Raw genomic sequence first — 19,591 nt, 5'->3', positions numbered from 1 at the left:
GATTCAAGTATGTACAAAATACGTGATTAAAATATATGTGTAATCTTTGGCTAGTATATATTTATCCCATTAGAATATAACGTAAAAGAATAAAAAAAAATAAAAAAACCCTAAAATCCACAATATGATTACAGAAGATAAAGATTAAACGAAAGTGATGAATCAAACTATGTTTATTTAAAATATATATATATATAAATAAAAGATGGTCCAGCAGTTCTTACTTTGCCTCCAATTACATATTCTTCTCTATTGCACTCTAGAAAAGTGGGAAATAAAGAGGCCTAAATGAATGAGAGAGAAGAAAGAGAACCGTGAGTAGGAAAGAGGGAGGAGAGAGAAAATATGCTTACATGGCAGTGTAAAAGTGTTATGTAAAATACACAACCCTTTTACACATTGGTGATGTGGCAGTGTATCTTAATAGACTGCTGGAGATAAAAAAAAAAAATTACAAATCATATGTGGCAGTGTATATTTTACACAAAATAATTTTTTAACAGACTGCTGGAGATACTCTTACTATATTTTCTTTCTTCTCCATCTTTCTCATTTCATTAACGAATCAACCTATATTAAATAGGTTTGTAAAAATTATGTGGGGTCAGGCATGACACTAATTGATTGTTATTGAGATATATATTTTCATACAAAAGGTATAAAACAGTCTGGAGTTAAAAATAAATAATTCATTTATATATATATATATATATATATATGCACACACAATGGTTGGAGATGCTCTTAGTGATTATTTACACTATACTTATTGTTGATGTGAATCAATAAGACATGTCATCTTTAATTATCAAATTCAAGATAGTGGAGTAGATGGTAATTTGATTATCATTTATGAATTAGTAATTAAAATAAAATATGTTCATTTATTATTAATTTATATTAATAGTGAGTATGGTGTAAATTTTCACTAATAACGACTTAAGAATTGTTCAAAATAAAATAGCACCTTTGTTTTTGGCGTCGGGTAATATTATCATCTCTTTCACTTCCTGAAACAAATTTAAAAAGCATTGACGTTATTATTTGACAACATTACAATTACAATTATGTCCCTATGCGGCTACAATTCATTATGTATTATAAGGGAGGTCAAAATAATGGCCATAAAAAGTTTGGGATGGCAGGTACAACAACACAAGTACTATAATATGGAGAAAAAATGGCCACAAATTATAGATAGATACTACTATATATATATAATACATGATTTTTCATCATAAATTCTTTTGCTTGACTTCAGTTGTTCGTAAATTCTTTTATTATGTAGTTTAAAAAAAAAAAAAAAAAATTAATCCAATATGCTTAAATTAGACTGATAAATAAGTTGATACAACTATTTAATTATGATGTAGTGAACATTAATATATTAATTGACACTTCTAAAAAAGTACAAAGGGTCATAAAATATTATATATATATATATATAACAAAATTTCAAAGGTATATATATAATCGGTCGCGAATTCATCACTAAATTAACCCTCTTCCAAGCCCGATTCGGGTTTTTAGTAATTTTATCATATTTACCCAAACTCATTTAGATGGCTACCAAATTCGCCCTATTAAGGGTGGGGCTAAAATTCGTCGGGTCGGGAGAAATTGTCATCCTCAATTAGGATTGATCCCTCAAAATCTATTATGATATCATCTTATAAATGAGAAGATTTGGAGAAAAATGATACTCCTAGTTAAGTAATATTTTTATAATTCTGAAATTACCCTTAATAATTAAAAGAAGAAATTTCTTATCCTCATCATATAAAAAGTAGGGATGACAGAATACTCGGTTCTGTTTAAAACAATTATGGAGGTGGTTAAATGGTTTTGGGGCGGGGATGGGAAAAGGTCACCTCGCCCTGTTTATAGTAATAAATTCTAATTTTGTGTTTATACTTTATTTTATATTCAATAATAGCATGTATGTATTAAACAAATTTTAATCGGTTCTATTTGAATCACTAAATATCTTTTTATATTATTCTTAATTTAGAACTTTTTATGTATTATTTTGTTGTTTTTTACAATAATATTAAATCTAAAATTTCAATTTAAAAGTTAAAATTTATTTTCATTATCATGAAAAAGAAGGATTATTACCATTATAAAAATACTTTACAAAAATCGTCCAAAATGAAATAGAAATGAGAATGGGAAGACATATGTCATCCCTTATCTAAAAGATACGATAGTCAGTAATTAATATTATCATTTTCTTTAATCTAAATATGAATACAATCTGTATGTATATTTTTTTTGTTTTTCCTCTCGTAATTAGTGATACCATTTACGGAGTATTTTCTTTACCATACGAACAAAGTCTGATACCACTGGGACCCCAAACGTCCAGCACCGGACAGAGAAGACATAACCAGAAGAACCCAGACCCGGCCCTAACAATGGAGACACGTGTTTAATTAGGAGATCTAACAAACCAAATTAGTGATAAAGCATCTATTAAACAGAGTGGGAAGGCGGCGGTGGTGGTAGGAAAATGGGCTTTGATGTGGAAATATCATCACCCTCTCACCAAACTACACCAACTAACCATGGTTAATCTAACTAACTCCGTCAAATAACAGTCGGTACGAAACCACCGGCTATTTTATTTTTATTTATTAATACGGAGTAATATTTTCTCCTAATCTAAATCTGACGCAAGAAAAGCCACGTGGTGTCTCCACTCCTTGCCAGGCTTCTGGAGTGGAGCACTGTGACACAACCACGTGGACCACATTTATTTTTGGGTTTTAGGTGGTGGGGTCCACTTAACCTCCAGTTGACGTACTACTACTATGTTTGATATTATCATATTTATTACAATATAAATATGTGTGACTAATTAGTATTTCAAATTAGACAGATATAATAGTGTCATTGACTAACAGGTCTTCTTAGTTATTCTATAATTATAGTATATAGTTTAGTTTAGTGTTTTGGGTTGCATGTCTCTTTCATTTTGTGATTTGGTCGGTTGCTCATTGGACGACTAAGTACCATTTCGATCAAATGAGAAGCATCTGTTCTTGTCTTTTACTTTAGGAGATGAAGTTTCAATATGTGGACATCAAATGTTAAATTGGTTTCATTGTGGAATAATCAAATACATAGACTTTTTATTTTCTATACGTCTATTATTTGTAGATGATTCGCTCTATATATATTTAGATGATTAGTAGTGATAGTGAGTTTAATTCACACATCTTATTAAACTTATACGAGTAAATGATGATGTCATCATAGATATAGCAATGATGTCAATCAATTTTGTAAAAATTCTAAACTCAATAAACAAGTTAATATTTGAATTTTGTGCAACTTAAAACCTCCACCTTCCACACATTTTGACGAGTAATTTATCAATTATTAAAATGCAACATAAATCACGATTGAATTTGGATTTATGTTATAGGTTTTAAAAAAAAGGATTTATTTATACTTAGAAATATAGGACCTCTTTAATTTAGTTTTTTTAAATCAGTTAGTAGAAATCTTTAGAAATCAAAAAATTATAAAGGATAATTGTTTGAAAGTAAAAAGGTCTATTAAATTCATTTTTTAAAAATAATGTTATATATTTTAATTTAGTTTTTTTAAATCAGTTAGTAGAAATCTTTAGAAATCAAAAAATTATAAAGGATAATTGTTTGAAAGTAAAAAGGTCTATTAAATTCATTTTTTAAAAATAATTTTATATATTTGGAAAATCAAAAAATTGTACAAAAACTTTATTTAATTAATTTTGAAGTTTTCTAACTGCACCAAGTAGTTCCAAACCAAACATATCAATAATTGTTGTCATTGATCAAAATTTACTGTGATATTTTATTTGGGAGTATCAAATACGCGACTTAAATTTATGTTTATAATTAAGGCTCCGTTTCAGGTAAAATATTCTTTAATTTTTTAGATATTTGATAAAGGTTTACGTCGAAGTTGAGGTTGAATTCATCGAGCGAGCATTTAAAATAATTTGTCAAAAATTAATGAATAAATTATTTTTATTAAATTTTAATATTATTTTTGTTCGTAAATATTTTATGACAACCAAAATTACCATACACTAAAAAAATAAACAAATATTTTTTAAAAAATATTTTACAACTATACAAAAGGAGTCTAAATTTCCTTTACTTCTAAATGAATTGAAGTATAATAGTGTATATTATTAATTTTGCATTTACAGAGTCAAGATTCTTTTCTTTTGGGTTAAGTATAACGGAGTACAGATTCGTCATTACAGAACGAAATACAACCGGCACAGACAGTAAACTTTACCGTTTGTGAGTCCCAGAGTCGGTGTATTAGTAACTAGGTCCCACACCAACCCCTCCTCACTCCGCTATAAGTAGACCACCGAGTTTCACATTCTCTCGCCCTTTAGCAAACCTTTCTCTTCGCATATTTCCTACTCTTTGATTTGATTTCCATTTTCTCCTCAACCATTCTCCATTTCCTCTTCCATCCCTCATACCGTTTTCCATACTGGATACATTTTTCTGTTTGTTTCTCGGGAAAATTCTCTTTTCTGTTGAGAAATTCTTGTTTTGTTGGTTGAAAGGCCCTTTCAATTCACTGCGATCTACTCTAATACTACTCTTCAAGTAAATTTCTTTCAAGATTAGTAGGTAATTTGTTTTTCCTTCTAATTTTATGCTTATTTTTCTTTGAGGGTGTGATGATGACTTTTTATTTACCATTCGTTATATTTTTTCTTTATTTCTGTGTTGTTTCGTTCTTAATTGAGTTTTATCTGTTCTATTTCTCTGGTTGTATCTACATCTATGTTCATCTAGTTTGATTTTTGTTTTTGGTGTTTTTTTTGGGTTTTGGTTCACTGTTATCATTTCAATTGAACACTTTTATTTGCTCACTTTCGTATTTTTTTAGGTTGTAGCTTCATCTATGTTCATTCATGTTGGCCTTGAAGCTAGTTTGCACTTTTAAACCCTAATATTCATTGAATCGTTATCAAACCTTCGTGTTCGAATTCATTGTTGTTTTACCTAGGAGGTCTTATATTCAGTTTTAATTCTCTTCGTCACAAATGTTTTGTTTAATTAACGGATTTATCTAAAAATTGAGCTTGCAGTTTCACTCAAAAAATAGTTCTAAAAACTTACAAAATAGAAAACTTTTTTATTTTTTTTTATTTTTTAAAGTGAGTTTTCAGAAAACAGTTCCCAAAACGGTCAACCAACCAAATTTTTGTGCAGTTTTATCATTTTCAGCTTAAAAATATATATATATAGAAAACTGTTATCAGACAATTGAACCAGTCAACTTTTTCTTTTTTTTGCTTTAGTAGGATAATGGCCCAGTTTCAGAGCGACGATCTCGAGTACATGGTTAATGACTACTATGACAGCACTGATTTTTATGACACCGAATCACAGAGCAACTTTGTCAATGAGAGTGTGGATTCGGATGTTGAAGACGACTTCGATGATGTATGTGTATTGTGTTATTTGGTAGATGAGTACGAGTGTTTTATTTCGAAGTACTTGATGTGTATATTGATACTTTGAACTATTCGTGTTGGTATTTACAGAGCAAGCCAAAGACTGATACATCAGCTCTCGAAGCTCGGAATGGAAAAGATATTCAGGGGATTCCTTGGGAGAGGCTCAATTTTACGCGAGACGTATACCGTGAGACGAGACTGAAGCACTATAAAAATTATGAGAACCTCTCGCTCTCTCGTGAAGAGCTCGAAAAGGTTAGCCTCTTTTGCCTCTGTTTTGATGGAATAATTTTTGCACCCCAAACAAAAAATTGTATATTTTCTACTAAATCTTTTAATCTGGTGGTGGTTGTGAATTTAGAATTTCGATCAACTTAATATCTTCTCACTTTTTTGTTCACCAGAAAAAGAAAATGGTTCCCTGAATTTTTTTAATACATATACTAATTTTTGCCTTTTGTGGATTGGTTGATTTTTAATCTCTTTGATCTTGGGGTTTAGCTGTATCATCAGATGGGTTTTTGATTTAAGCAGTAGAAGGCACAGAAAAAAAAAAAGGAACTTTGAATGTAGGGCAAGTCATAAAAGCTTGTTCATTTCTGAATTTTACCTGTGTTATGTTACATAGATTGGGTACTTGTGTGGGTTACAGATTTTTGTCAACTGTCAGATTTATCAGAGCTAAACCCAAGGACATGGTGACACAATATTTTTGTTGTTTAATATTCTTCCTTTCTGTTTACATGAAAATATAGTTTTTCCCCCTAGACATTTCACTCATTTTAAAGCAATAATGTAATAAAAGGGACACACTTGAAGCACTGGCTGTGCTTGGTAGGTGCATGTCAACTGGACATGTTAGGCATTTATCCATGCCCATATCAAAGTGTCTTGTGTTTGATACAGGTACTTCATGCATTTTTGTAGACTCTTTTTAACAAATCTCTTGTTTTATTTTCCTCTTCCATATTTTTAAATATATAACACATCCCTTACATCCATAAGGCCTTATTAGTTAACCTTGTTCTGTAATATATATATATATATATATATATATATATATTGTAAAAGTTCTAGCTATTTTTCTTCTCCATATGCTAAGATTTTCATCAGTGCACACTAGATAATTTTGTGTTTTGAGCTTTGTGCTGAAATATTCTCCTTGCAGGAGTGCAGAAAAGTAGAGAAGGGCCACAGCTACTATGATTTTCAGTTCAATACAAGGCTTGTCAAATCAACAATTGTGCATTTTCAGGTACTGAACTCACATCTGATTTCAAATCTTAGTTTCCATTAAGAAAACTGCTTTGACTGTTACATAAACGTCGAAGCGCATCTCATTTGTTTTTAATTTCTTATATCTTTCATATGAATGAGAACAAAACAGATACATACGTCATATAATACTATTTTTCTTTTATGATTTAGACTGATAGATAGAGTGACAGTATTAGGAATCACCAATATACATCGATGAATGACCTTGCAAGGCTAACGTTTATTGAGGAGATCATTTCAAAGTGAGATTTTGTTTTGTCAAGTAAATCTAATAATGTCCATAAGGACTCATTTGTCTCCCCTATTCCCTGCAGTCTTTTTCTTCTTTTTTTATTTTCTTCGAAATTTTCAAATGGAGTTTTTGAGTAATTAATTGCGATTTAAGCTAAAGATTCTATAGAATTTTGTTGAATTATGCATCTAGTTCTTTTCCAGCTTTTCACATGGATCACAAATTACATTAATAGCTTTATCTTGGATATCAATTCCACTTGCATTCTCATTTTATAGTTTTCTAAAGTTCTGACTCCTGGTGTTAAGGAGTAGTTTTTTCTTTCAGAAATTTGGAGTTGGTTGTATGCATTCAAACTGTTGCAGCTCATATGCGTGTATTATTAATGTTTTATGAATATAGAGATTTTTGACTATACCTGAGTGCCCTAATCAATCTGCGGAAGGTATGAAGTTCATATATTCTGTCTTTATGTTAGGTCTTGAAAAGTTGATGTAATTAGTTATTTAACTACTATTTAGGTCTCAGCGGGATTCCAGATCGAATTGTGTCATGATGGTGATACTTGAACTTTTCTGGAAGCATCAAAACTGCTTTGTCAATAAGATTTAGCTGCTCTGTTAATTCATCGCAAATATATTTTTCTTGTTGCCCGGTTCAAGTAGAATTGAACTGGGTCTTGTATTCACTGTATCCTTTTTGTGCAGATTAGATACACTGGCCCAAGTGTCGCATGAATTTTAATAAAATTAGAACAACTTTATTTGGGAGGTACAGTCTTGAATTTGTGCGAGTTGGTTTGCAACACCTGAATTTTCTTTCTGATGCTAAGTTATGGGATCAAAGCTTTATGGTGAGGATGTAACTTGGTTATCCTGTGATCTACTACTTGTTAATGATGTAGATGTAGCACTTTCTGGAATTTTTTGAAATATTCATTTAAGAAATTATTTCTATTTCTGCTAGCAAACATATATAGATAGATGTATTTGTGTGTGTGGCGAATTGTTGTTACATCTACTAGAGAACATATAAAAAAAGTCAGTATACAAGTATCACAGTTCTGTAATATCTTCTTGGTTAGGCATATCTTTATAAATTAAGACTACTAAGTATTTGTATGTTAAATGTCTTCTGTTTTTCTCTCTCTCTTCCGGTTTGTGTGAGACTGCGCACATTTTTTATGCCCAAGGGAGAGCTTAACTATTAGTTTTTCAGTGAAAAGTTGAAAACATTAGTTTATATGTGCACATATGTGCAATTATGTCAACACATCAACTTTTAAAAGCGACAACCATAAAGTATGAATGTTCAAAATGTTTTTGACTGGTAGTATTAATCATTTTGTTCCAGCATTAGAGAACTATTTGTATGTGCCATGTAGATTCATGTTGAGTGCATTTTCACCCCGGAGTCTCCTGCTCGTCTTGAACTTAAAAATAGTGTAATATCAATTTAGCTTCGAGTATTTAGGAGTATGAAATTCTGGTGTTCTCCATGTTTTCATTTTTACCAATAAGAAATTTAGGTTCCTGTTTATTGTATCCCTAATGTTGTGCTGGTCATTGTAGGTCAAAAGCTAATCTTGTGGTTTGAATTATTTGTTTTACTACTCTCAGTGATGGTGCAAACATTTATCTGTTCATTGGAAGCTTCAATTTTGATAATGTTTTTCGTTTTAATTTTTTAAGTAGCTTTTGACCTAAACAATATGGCATGCGGGACTGCTATTTTATCTTTATTTCAGCTTTGAAAACAGGGTGGCAGAAATGTCTGAGCAGCTGGCGCAATAAGGCCTAACTCATATGGTATGGTAGGAAAATATCTGAATATTTAAGTGGCGTCTCAAGAAATTCCTGTATTTAGTATTTGATGTGCCCTGGTCATGGAGCTAACTAGAACTATCTTTATGTATGTTGGTTTATAGACCTAATAGTTTGATGCATTCGCGCGCATACAATTGTAGTATAGCTTAGATCCTCATCTTAATTTGTTTTTGGCATGTTTGGATTACAAAATCCCATAATCTCCTTTAGCCTATGATCTACTTTTAGTATCATTTTTTACATTCTCTCTAAAGTTACACAGAGCTTAATTTAATATGCCTCATATTTGTAAATATGCGTTACCATGCTTTTACTTTGAAAATGGATTATCTGCTATATGTTACAAGAGATCCTTCATTTTTTGTTTGAAAATTTTCTCTTAAATTCTAGTGATCTGATGTTTCACTTGAATTGTGGGACGTGGGCCATTTAACTTCTTGTACATAGTGAGAAAGAGGTGTTGTGGTTTGACAAAAGGATGATCTAACTTTCACCTTACAATTTACATCATTTGTGTGATTAGTGATGAATCAAAAGGTGGTTCAAAAATTTTCTATGGTATGAGAGGATTTGACAATTCAGGATGATCTAACTTTCACCTGACAATTTAGGATTTGACAAATTGTGTGATTAGTGATGATCTCATTTTCCTTGCTTCCTTGTATTCATTTGTCACCTATAATCAATTTTATTTATTTATTATTTCCTAGGTTTGTCAGATTCCCCGAGTATGAAATTTTGAGTATCTAGAATCTGACTATCTAATATTGAATACTTGGAACTTACAAACATGGCTTGCTTTCAAGCTCCAGTATTGGTTTGTCAACAAATTCAGCCAACACACTCTAGGATGGTCTCTGTAAATTTGCTGTTGCTGCACTAAGTTTTTGCCCATTTTGTAGGTTGTAGCCTTTGTTAAATCCTGTGGCTAAAGCAAAACTAACCCAGGCATATTCTAAATAGTTTTTTGTCTCTTAAAACTAACCTATTTGTTGGGTGCATGACTTCATCTTTCTTCTAAAAATCAACTTTCACTTCCACTTCATGTTTAATTGTCTAATAGGTGAATTTTTTTATTTTGTGTTAACAATTTTGCAATTTTTTATTTTATTTTTTATTTTATCATTTTTTATTTGTTTTGAATCTCTTAGTTGAATATAATTTACTTCAATTAATGATTGAATAGATATGTGATTTGTCCTATATTTGGCGGTGTTACTAATTATGGCTCATACATGGTTTCACTGTATAAATCTTTGAAATTTTCCCTTTTTTTTTTTTCTTCACTAATAACGTCTCCAGTGTAATAGCAATTTGCTGGTCAAAAAAGCTGCATATTTGTACTGTACTAATCCATTTTCATGACTAGACCATTAACAAACTTTTATGTCACCAGCAGGCCATATTCAAGTTAGTTACTACCAAATGGGCTGCATTTGATTGGATTATTTTGAGTGTCTTTTTTAACCTTAAGTGATGAACTACACATTGAAATACCACAGCTTTGTTTCGTATAAGAGGCATGGGCATTGGTTTTATTAGATCTTGTTGTTGTTTGTGTGGATTGTCAAGTTGTGATAGGGAATTAACAAATGGGGTTGATGTATTAACTTGTCAGGAGTTGTTCGAGGAGAGTTCACTGATTAGATTGGTAGTTTGGTCTTTTGAAGTTTTTGGTGGTTCCATCAATATTGAGCTTAGAGTTTTTTATTGATGACAATTAATTAATTGTCAACTGAACGGAAATCTAAATCAACTAGATCTTGAGGATCTTCATTAAAGTGTTTCAAGTATGAACAAGGAGAAATTTTGTGTTGCAAGGTTCTTGTTGGAATAGGTGCTTTTGGTCTTTCCTTATTTGAAGGAAATGAGTTCCCCTACTATGTTGATTTCTTTCCCGTTTGTATCCCCTATTTTGTTGAATGATTAAATATCATTTGGTAATATGTCTATGGACTGGTGGCTTTTTTTCCTTTTGCAGCTAAGAAATCTCCTATGGGCAACTTCAAAACATGATGTGTACCTTATGCAAAATTACTCGGTAGTGCACTGGTCGTCCCTTCTCAAAAGGGGCAAAGAAATACTTAATGTTGCCAAACCAGTTGTACCTACTTCTGTGAGTATCAACTTAGCTTGCCATCCTGACTTTTCTTGTTACTTCTCTTTTAGTACTTTGAAGCAGATTACTGACTGACCATTTTTCTGCAGAAATATCCTGGATCTTTGGCTCAGATACTCCCCAGGGTGCAGATAAGCACCATGACTGTTAAAGACAATCTTATGGTGGCAGGTGGTTTTCAGGGGGAGCTTGTATGCAAGGTACTGCAGTGGCATTGGGTCAGTAGCCCAGGTGGTATAACCTCTCCTCCCCAAAGGGGGAGGCGAGGTTCGATCCCCATAAGTGGGCATTTGTGGATGTGTGTGAGAACTTTTTTACTGCCCGGAATTTTATAATTTATGACCTGTCCTTGTGCAGTATCTAAACCAGTCTGGAGTTGCCTTCAGCACCAAAATAACCACGGGTGTAAATGCTATAACTAATGCAGTGGACGTTTACCGTAATCCAAGGTAAGAGTTTAATGTTAACTGAGAGCATGTACTATTGAAAACGATCGCTTTTCATGCGAGGTAACTAATGTGTCAGCTACATACCAAATTCCTTGCAGTGGTTCAATGAGGGTTATGAGTGCAAACAATGATGCTCAAGTCAGGGTTTTTGATACTGAGAATTTTGCTCGTCTCAGCTGTTACTCCTTTCCTTGGTCTGTAAATGTGAGTAAATTGTTGCAGGATTATTTTTGATAAATCATTTCTCGACAATGTCCCTTGTTTTATCAAATTTCTGATCTGTATAAATTTGTTGATCTTGCTGCAGAACACCTCGGTGAGTCCTGATGGCAAGTTAATAGCTGTTCTTGGGGACAGTACAGAGTGCTTGTTGGTCGATGCTCAATCTGGGAAGGTTTGTCACTGCTTCAGCTACCACTGGCTTGGTTCTTTAAAAACTATGCAACCTTGCTCAATTCTGATGCAAGGACTCTTGTGCAGGTCATAAGTAGTCTGAAGGGACACCTGGACTATTCATTTGCTTCAGATTGGCACCCAAATGGCCAAATTTTAGCAACCGGGAACCAGGACACTACTTGTAGACTGTGGGATATAAGGAACCTCTCGGAGTCTGCTGCTGTACTAAAGGGAAGGATGGGTGCAATCAGAGCCGTAAGGTTTTCATCAGATGGCCGCTTTATGGCCATGGCTGAGCCGGCGGACTTTGTTCATATCTTTGACACGTCGTCTGATTATGCCAAGGCGCAGGAGATTGATCTCTTCGGGGAGATTGCTGGAATCTCCTTCAGCCCTGACACTGAAGCTCTGTTTGTTGGGGTTGCAGATCGAAGGTATGGCAGCTTACTAGAGTATAACAGGAGGCATTATAACCGTTACATGGACTCTATCCTCTAGTGAACCAGAGAGTACTACTGCACTTGCTGGGATAGTTAGATGTTTGTGTATGCCGAGTATCTTGCTTGTGTTTAAGCTTTGGAGTTGATGCGACCTGTCAAAAATGGGTTCTAGATTTTTGAGGTGTGACCTAATACCGCCTTCCGAAGCCGGTGGAGTGGCGAGGAACAAAGTGGTGGCCTTGGTGGGAAATTTTGCCTATGTGAAGTTGTCTCCCTTTGTTTTGTCAAGTGGTTCTTTCATTATAATACTGTACTTATCAAGGGTTTTTTTTGTAAGTCCCGTCTCTCTCCATATGTATGCTGGATTAATATTTGGGTAGAGATTGTAATATATTAGTGTCTATAAATTTTTGGACTCCAGTCTACTTGTATATGCAAAACATGTTGAATGCCAGATAATAGTGGTTTATATATTCCATCGCAACAAAGTTGTAGACTTGAAGTACAGCAATTGGGGGTGCTTAAATCTTTTTATTTGGCTGCTTATGCAATTTGAGGTGTCCGAGAAATTATTAGATGGTCTGGTAGTTAAATTCACTCTCTCTTTGGATTGAAAAAGTGGCGAATGTATTATATATATTATTAAAAAAAAAAAAAAAAAATTAAACTCACTCTTAGGATTGTTATACCCTAGATTTTGAGTTACCATTTTTAAGTGTTATTTTAAGCTATTAGAATTATAATTTAGCGATTTATGTAATTAAGTAAAGTCTTTGTTGGTCTAAAAGAAGAGTCCATTTTATCATTTATTCTTGATAAGATGTGTTGGTGAATTGTTATATAAGTATAGATGTATATATTATATTGAATACCAACTTTGAGTTAAAAAAAGGATAGAAGTTATCATTACGAGCATTTGCCTAAGGAAAAGTTTTACTTCTGGCCATGGAAAGAAAGATAAGGAAGAAAGAAATATATATATATATATATATATATATATATATCTTAACTGGATTATTATAAATCTTGAAAAGCTAATTCGGATGTTTTTAATAAATGATAGTAAAATTATTCTTGATGATGGTTATGGTTATATTAGTATAGTTGTGCAATTGCTGTCCAAATTTATTTGGGTACTATTAAGAGAACTATTTATTTTAATGATTAAATAAAGTTAATCACGGAACTTATAATCATGAATTTTAGTTAGAATTGTTAAGATTGGGTATGTTATTATTATATTTGTAAATTGATTATTAAGTGATGCTTAATTTACACTGTTTCCATTCAAGGAAATTAACAACGAGTTAGTGTTATTGCTATGATTATGGGTTTAAATATAGGAGCATTCATTTATATATATATAGAGAGAGAGAGAGAGAGAGAGAGAGAGGTGACATGCATGTGGATGTATAATTATAGTGTCATTGAAATTGTTACATATTTATGATTTGTTAAGTATATATATGAATCCTATGTTATTATAGTTGAAACAATGGGATCGAGATTGGAATAGTGTGATAAACAGTGGTTGATTGAAAGTTGTTTTCGCTTACAATGATATAATTAATTATTATATATATTTTTTGTTGTATTTTTAAAGTTAGAGAAATTGAAGAAAAATATTATTAATATTTCAAAAATTATGATATTTTCCAAAAAAATTAGATTTAAATGTTATGAGCCTAATTGTGTTAATGTTTATGCGTATTGTAGTAGTCCAGAATTTATCTTATTGATATGGAGAACGTGCCAATTAGTATATGTTATGATGTGAGATCGTGTGATTATGGTGTTGTTTGGGAGCAATGTCATAGACGAGTTGTGGACTCATAGTATGAAAAATCAAGAGCAACATTAGTGATGGATTATTAAATGTTAAAAATATTTAATAGATTAGATCATTTAATGATTGGTATTATTTAGAATGGTAGTATGGACCAACCCCAAGGATGATTTTGTTTGGTGTGGTCAGGAATCTGTCTATTTAAGAGTGCACTACATCTTTGTTATGGCCATGGGTTTAAAAAAATGCTTAACTATTATGTAGACGTGATTCGAGACTATTCAAGTGAGTAGACGTACGAACTCAGTCACATATGTGTTTTCGAAATTATATGGATCACACCATTTAGAGAGGAGCCAGGGCCTCAGGTGAGGAAACGAAGGGGAGCCAAGGGTTCAAGTGAGGATCGAAGGGGAGCCAGGTGCTCATGAGAGGAAACGAAACAAGTTATGAAAGTGAATGATAATCAAGATAATTTTGCCGAATGATGATTGTGTTTAGTATTTCTTGTTGGACTTGTTAACTCACTTCTTTAATATTTTCAGGTACTCGTTGATTAAATACGAGATGGAGACATGTAAAAAAGTGGTCACTGGTAGCGATTCACACCTTGTTGATTATTTTATTATTTCCCAAAAAAAAAAAAAATTATTTATTTTTTTATTTATTGCCTTATGACATTTCGAATGAAATATGTATTTTTATTATAAAAAAAAAAAGTTTAATGTAATGATCGCATCAGTTCTAGTACAAGATTTTTATTTTTATTTTTTATTGTAGTGAAAATTTTTGGGTGCGACACTCTTAACATTAACTTTCATTCACAAGTGTGAAATGGATTTGGACCGTCTAATTTTCTCCAAGGTGAGTGGTTGATTAGACGGGGCTAAAGACAAAAATAAAGAGAGAAGCAGTCAAATTTATGACTAATTCAAGGGTTGCTTGGTGGAGTGGGAAATGAATAGGAGAGAAAAAGGGAAGAGTTTTCTCTTTATGTCTATCATTAGTCATCGCCATATCCTTTTCACTTTTTATTAATTAATTATCCAATTTTTTTCATTTTTGACTATGTCTTAATGTCCTTGTCTATATTTAGCATGAAGAAGTGAATTATTATTATTTTAATAATAATAATATTATTATTATTTATAAAATAGCATGAAGAAAAGGTTCATTTCTTTCTTCAAGTATTTCTCTTCCAACTTTGTTACCCTGACTTGTATATTGCTTAGTAATATCATATTTTCTTTCAAAATGAAGTTTAAATTTTTCCAAAAACGTTGTTGGAGTTATTTTCCATTGATCTTCCCTTCTTTTGAGTATTATAGGGTTATCATTGAATGTTGATTACACAATTGATCTTAGCAAAAAAAAAAAAAAAATTCCTTTTCAATGACAGTGCAAGAACAACTGGAATACAAGTAAAGTCAATTTGGAATTCATGCAAAATGTTGATGAAAAAGCCAAAATATTAAAGATCTTGAAATCAATTGCAATGTCCCACATATAGTGACATGAACCAAACTACTTTTAAGCTCAAAATAATTGAAACCCTAGAAAAATTCAATCGAAATCAATATCATGAAAGTGACTGCATTCACACCCCCCTTTCAGCCTCAAAATAATTGAACCCTAGAAAAAAAAATTCATTTCCCTTGAAATTCCAACAACAATAAAAAAAAGTGGGCACAACCAAACACAAAGTCCTTTAATTAATTTTGAGATGTTACCTACCAACAAAACAAACATGTACTATACACACAGTTTCACATGTCCACCATGAAAATTTTCAAAAATTACTTGTATTTGTGTCCAAGGACACTCACATGGGCTCTGAAGATGCTCCAAACCCTAATAATGTATTCTATATTTATTGGGTTGCAATGCCTCATGTGACTTGTCTAGCAACACCTAGGGCACACAAATATCTAATTAATGGAACACCCTTTTAAGCATATAAAAATCATGAAGTAGGAAGAACATAAGTGTAATAGAGACAATATAGAGATATTTCTCTAGAAATAACTAAGCATATTTTCTTAATAACATAGAGAAACAATTAAGGATTAGGTCTCATCAGTGATTAGAAATGAATTTGGGTTTGACTCGAACTTGTGACAAACTTTTCCCTTTTTCAATCGACACGAATTTGTCACGGATTACTTATTTTTATCACTATTATCGTAAATGTAATCACTAATTTCGAGCTTAGAATTAAATTGGGTTGCTTTTGTATTTTAAAAATGTATTATTATTATTTTTATTAGCTCAATATGTTTTAAAATTTGCTTTGAAACTCTTTTTTTAAAAAAAAAAAAAAAATTTAATCGCAAATTATCTTTTGTGTCCTGAAAGTGCCCGGAACACGTTTTATTATGTTTATGCGTGTTAGATTAGAAAAAAAAAACGTTTAAATTTCAAGACACTGACTAGTATTCAGATGAGTCCCACTAGCGCTCAATAGGTGTGTGGCGCTTTCACGTACGTTTAGATAAGTTTCTGTGTTTCCTAATGAGTGAGAGAGAATAAAATGTACACAAGAACCGGACAAAGAATGCAAAACCAAAACTTTATCCTACTGCAAAATGAAAACACTTTACTTTCTGGAAGAAAAAAAAATGAAAACACTTTGATATGTATCTCTCTTCATATGCAATTTAATTATTGAGGGAATATATATATATATATATATATATTTATGTGCAATTTAATTAAATTTAGAAAGATCTAGTACATATGATACAAGCCATGGCGTACTGAAAATCACTAGTCACCAAAATGGCTATTGATGTTGGAGAAGGGTCATTTATCATGCTCTAAGGTACACGTTTTGGCCATGAAAATAATGTATGTACCAAAGGGTTGGTTGGCCAACTTGGGTGATATTTTGATTGATTGATTTTAATTCCACTCATGTACAAAACTTGTTGATTCAACCACTCATCAAATAAAAAATTAAAAAAAAAAACACAATTGTCTTTGCTTTCACGACTTTCTAATGCATTGCCTAATTTTTACACTAAAGTAAATGTCTTCTTTGGGGTAATTTATTTTTATTTCAATACAAATCATTGAAAGTTGAAACAACTCTGAGTCGAAAATAATGATGTCGGGTTATATATGATGATGATTAACAATATGAACACGTAATTAATAAGAGGGCATGAGAAATATAAATTATGGACAACATTAGCGCTAAAAAGAAAAAAGTGAAAGAACAATAATTATGATGATTCGTTTGGAAGTAAATTTTGAAATAAGTTGGTTCATGATTCTAATTTCAGAATATACATGGCGATTGATTATATCAAATATACACTCACATGTTATATATAAGTAAAGCATTCGCTATTATTTGTAATGCAAAAAATGATAGTTTGAAAGGCCTTTTCACCATTGAAATTTCTCTACATGTAAGTGTATATTTAAAATAAAATCATTTAGAAGAATTAAAAGAGAAAAAATTATGCTATGTTTGAGAGTACTTAATGGACGTTTTGAAACTGCAAGAAATATGATTTAAATTTTTAATTAAATTTCTTCTGAATTTAATTTTTAATTAATTTTTTTCTAATTTCAAATTTAATGATGCAATACTCCGAAACACAATATTAATGTATTTAGTTGGCAGAAAAAGAAACGATTTTTTTTTTTTTTTCATCTCGTCTTGTGAATGATTTTCATCAGCTTCATATTGCACTAACAAAGATTTGATATCCTCAATCCCCACATAGAGAGAAAAAAGACATGAACTAAGTTGACTAATTGCATCCACAAGACCTTTAGCATCACATTCAAAAATCACATTTGGGTAACCCCATTCAATCGCAAAGGCACATGCTTGACGAATGACCAACGCTTCAGCTAACGATGGATGAGAGAGTTTATTATAATTATTTCATGTTATTCCATAAATCAATAAAATTGTTTCTCTTGTACTGACCATGTATCTAGACTTTGTATCAAGCTTGCAAATTGCAACGCAGCCCTCCGTGACTTCTTCATGTGGTCCTTTTGGGGTTCTGGATTCCGCCCGACATCCGCAGCAGTCAATACTAATACCACAGAGAAAAAACAATATTTTATATATTTATGTATATAATAATATGTATTACTATATTATTCTCTTCATTCAATTAAGCTGTGTGTGAATGAAAAAATAAATAGTTCATTATTTATACTAAAATTCTTCAAAAAGATGTTACTAGTGGTGTAGCTGAGGCGCTTGTTGGTCAACAACAATTAAACATGAAGAGACAATTGATTTAGGGTAGTAATATTTGCGCACCACAAAAAAATTTAAACGTTGCCATTTATATTTCTACCTAATTAAACGACAAAAATACATTTTTAAATTTCGTTGTTTTCTTCTTCCTCAGGTCTAATAGTTTAGAGAGGGCGGAGAGGTTGAAAATTTACTAAATTTTAAAGAGATACAAACTAAATTCAATATATTTCTTTAAAAAAAAAAAAAAATGGGGATCAATTGAAAATTTAAATTTTTTTTGGAATAATACATACAAAATAATTAATATTTAGGGATATAAATAGAGTGAAAGAAAGTTTGGGATCATCTCTCTACTGTCCACCCTTGGCTCCATCCCGACTATAGACAGGGTGGCTCCATCCCGACTATAGACTAATTTTCTTGGCAGTGCATGGATTTTTCTCAAGAGTGCTTATTGGATCTCAATCTCAAATGTATCATGTATGTATACGGGTTTATTCTGTTTTATTGATAGATATGCACATGAATATACGATTAAGAAAAACTTTTGTTCAGTTTCCTCCAATATCTGAAATTGCATTACAAACATACTGACTGCCAAAAAGGTTCCCTCCTCTCCAAATTAGCTTCCTTTGGACGGAATATTGTCAAAATTTTATAAATCAAAGTCATGCAAGCGTTCACACCATCAATATGAAAAACTAGTATTTAAATCATACACATTGAATGAATAAAGAATAAGGATTATACTTTTATGAACTTATAATTACAATGGAAGTTTTTCATACACCTTAATTTTGAGATTTAATTTGTAACTCACTTAAGTTTGCTATTGAGATATAAACTATTAAGGATTTGATGAGTTACACCAAGAGGCTATTTAAAAAATAATAATAATTTATCAGTGAAGGTGGTGAAAGAGAAAATCAAAAGATCAGTTTCTAGTAGTGCCAGGAAAAGGAAAAAATATAAAATGATATTTGTGTCCTTTTAATTAATTAAAAATATAAATGGAATTTGTAAGTATTTTTGTTGAGTATTAATATTATTGTTAAAAGTTTCAGCAAATCACACTATCAATCATTCTGTTTTTATTATTTTAATCTATTTGAAACACGTTAAAACTTTGAACGTGAAAAGTCAATAATATCTTCTTACATCATAACAATATATTATATTATACTTTATACACGAGAAGAGAAAATTTTAATTTTAATTTCAAATCAAAATAATAATCCCTAATAGCTAAATGGTCTATTTATATCTAATTTGTTCCAAATGTAAAAAATAATGTAAAATTAGAATAAATTTAATTTAAAATTTATACTAAATTTTTTGGGTGCATAAATTTAAAA

The 19,591-nt window shown here is 31.3% G+C and overlaps 1 protein-coding gene across 6 annotated transcripts; it reads left to right on the top strand.

Moving 5' to 3' along the window:
* Positions 1-4,383: 4,383 nt before the first annotated feature.
* Positions 4,384-12,693, top strand: LOC132274196 (uncharacterized WD repeat-containing protein C2A9.03). Of its 6 annotated transcripts, none has more exons than XM_059775408.1 (10): positions 4,384-4,646; positions 5,327-5,468; positions 5,570-5,737; positions 6,651-6,737; positions 10,800-10,934; positions 11,027-11,137; positions 11,295-11,386; positions 11,485-11,590; positions 11,694-11,780; positions 11,867-12,693. In XM_059775408.1, the coding sequence occupies exons 2-10, from the start codon at positions 5,331-5,333 to the stop codon at positions 12,278-12,280; spliced, it is 1,338 nt and encodes a 445-aa protein (XP_059631391.1). In that variant the 5' UTR covers positions 4,384-4,646; positions 5,327-5,330; the 3' UTR covers positions 12,281-12,693. The 6 variants fall into 6 exon arrangements, with proteins under 6 accessions (XP_059631391.1, XP_059631390.1, XP_059631394.1 ...); XM_059775407.1 differs by having other exon boundaries at positions 5,324-5,468; XM_059775411.1 differs by lacking the exons at positions 4,384-4,646; positions 5,327-5,468; positions 5,570-5,737 and adding an exon at positions 8,740-8,800.
* Positions 12,694-19,591: the final 6,898 nt, after the last annotated feature.

This window comes from Cornus florida, unplaced genomic scaffold (assembly GCF_030987335.1).
Source record: "Cornus florida cultivar Cherokee Brave unplaced genomic scaffold, ASM3098733v1 CherokeeBrave_3.0.0_Hap2_Chr09, whole genome shotgun sequence".
Classification (NCBI taxonomy): Eukaryota; Viridiplantae; Streptophyta; class Magnoliopsida; order Cornales; family Cornaceae; genus Cornus; species Cornus florida.
Note: the sequence above shows the minus strand (reverse complement) of the source record. Positions and strands in the feature narration are given on the sequence as shown.

Excerpts from the sequence above, each read along its gene's own strand:
- LOC132274196 (XM_059775408.1), top strand. The coding sequence starts at position 5,331 with ATGGCCCAGTTTCAGAGCGACGATCTCGAGTACATGGTTAATGACTAC. Across the intron at positions 5,738-6,650 it reads CTCGTGAAGAGCTCGAAAAG|GAGTGCAGAAAAGTAGAGAA; the intron begins GTTAGCCTCTTT and ends TTCTCCTTGCAG. Across the intron at positions 11,781-11,866 it reads TCGATGCTCAATCTGGGAAG|GTCATAAGTAGTCTGAAGGG; the intron begins GTTTGTCACTGC and ends ACTCTTGTGCAG.